General features: G+C 51.4%; 1 protein-coding gene across 1 annotated transcript; it reads right to left on the minus strand.

The window, feature by feature from the left end:
- Nucleotides 1-354: 354 nt before the first annotated feature.
- On the minus strand, nucleotides 355-1068 carry LOC137809291 (uncharacterized). Its single transcript, XM_068610423.1, has one exon. The coding sequence runs from the start codon at nucleotides 1066-1068 to the stop codon at nucleotides 355-357; it is 714 nt and encodes a 237-aa protein (XP_068466524.1).
- Nucleotides 1069-1320: the final 252 nt, after the last annotated feature.

Raw genomic sequence — 1320 nt, forward strand, 5'->3', positions numbered from 1 at the left:
GAACAGCGCGTAGGTGCTTCTTTCGCGCACTGTTCGAGCTTCCACCCCCGGCGAACCCATCGACGATGGTGTTTATAACCTCGCAGCCTCTTCTCTAGTCATCCCTGCGAGGTTCGTCCCTCCTCCTGCGGCGCTCTCGGCGTCGATCGTCCTTCCTCGGTCCTGGAGGGGTGCGATCTCTCTCCCTTGGTGCTTCTTCTTTGCACGGGGAAGGTGGCGCGACCACCATGTACAAAGCGGTGCAAATGCCCAACCTAGATCAGCTATTCTATTTTGTCCTTCAAGGCTTGGCATTCCTCGATCAAATGATCGGTATTCTGATGATACCGAAACTTCTTGCTATGGTCGGCACCATCAGGACTTAAAGCCCTTCTGGATGGCGGTATCAGCTCCGCGCTCAGGGCTTCCTACAGAATCCTTCTCGTCCTTCTTCTCACCGCTCGCCTTTGCCCGAGCCTGGTTGCGGAATTCACGCAACTCTTCCAACTGCATGAACTTGGCGGCTTGGCGCCTAAGTTCATCCAAGCTTGTTGCAGGTTGCATACACAAGTTGTCCGTGAAAGGGTCCGGTCTGAGGATCGTCGACATATGATGTATCGCCACCTCAGGACTGAGGTTCCGAATACTCATAGCGACCTTCCCGAACCGGTCGATGAACTTCCTCAGGGATTCCCCCTTCTCCTGGCGAATGCTAACCAGGGCGATGAATGTCAAGTGGTGAGGTCGACTGGTAGCGAATTGGACGTCGAATTTGGCTACCAGCGTCTCAAAACTGTCAATGGAGTTGGGAGGGAGCTTCGTGAACCAGCTCAAAGCTCCTCCCTTCAAAGAAGTTGGAAAGACTCGGCATAAGATTGTGTCATCGATCGTATACAGACTCATATTAGTGGTGTACGTATCCATGTGTTTATCAGGATCGATCGTTCCATCATAACAATCACTATTAAACCCCTTCCACTTGTCCAGCAGAGAAGCCTCTGTGACGAAGTAAGTGAAAAGGTGACGACGATCGATAACTGCAGTACTGGTCGTATTCAACGATTTGTTGGAATGGGATTCACCATCCATCTCCAAAGTGAGGTTCTTGTTCTTCGGCTCTCTCTCAGTTTGAGGGCCGGCAGAGGTGGAAAAAGACCTATCGACCTAGTTGGTCGGAGCTAGGGACGATCCTCCCTCCATCAACTTTTTCATCTCCTGGTTCTCCTTTCGGAGGTTATTGATCTCTTCTTCATTCATCTTTGTGGCTTCTTCATGCGCCTTCTTCATCTCGGCCAGCTCTTTCTGGAGTGCCATTAGCATTGTCGTTTGATCCGCCTCTGA

Source organism: Phaseolus vulgaris, chromosome 2, assembly GCF_000499845.2.
Source record: "Phaseolus vulgaris cultivar G19833 chromosome 2, P. vulgaris v2.0, whole genome shotgun sequence".
NCBI lineage: Eukaryota > Viridiplantae > Streptophyta > Magnoliopsida > Fabales > Fabaceae > Phaseolus > Phaseolus vulgaris.

Coding starts and splice junctions, on each gene's coding strand:
- LOC137809291 (XM_068610423.1), bottom strand. CDS start 1,068: ATGGATGGTGAATCCCATTCCAACAAATCGTTGAATACGACCAGTACT.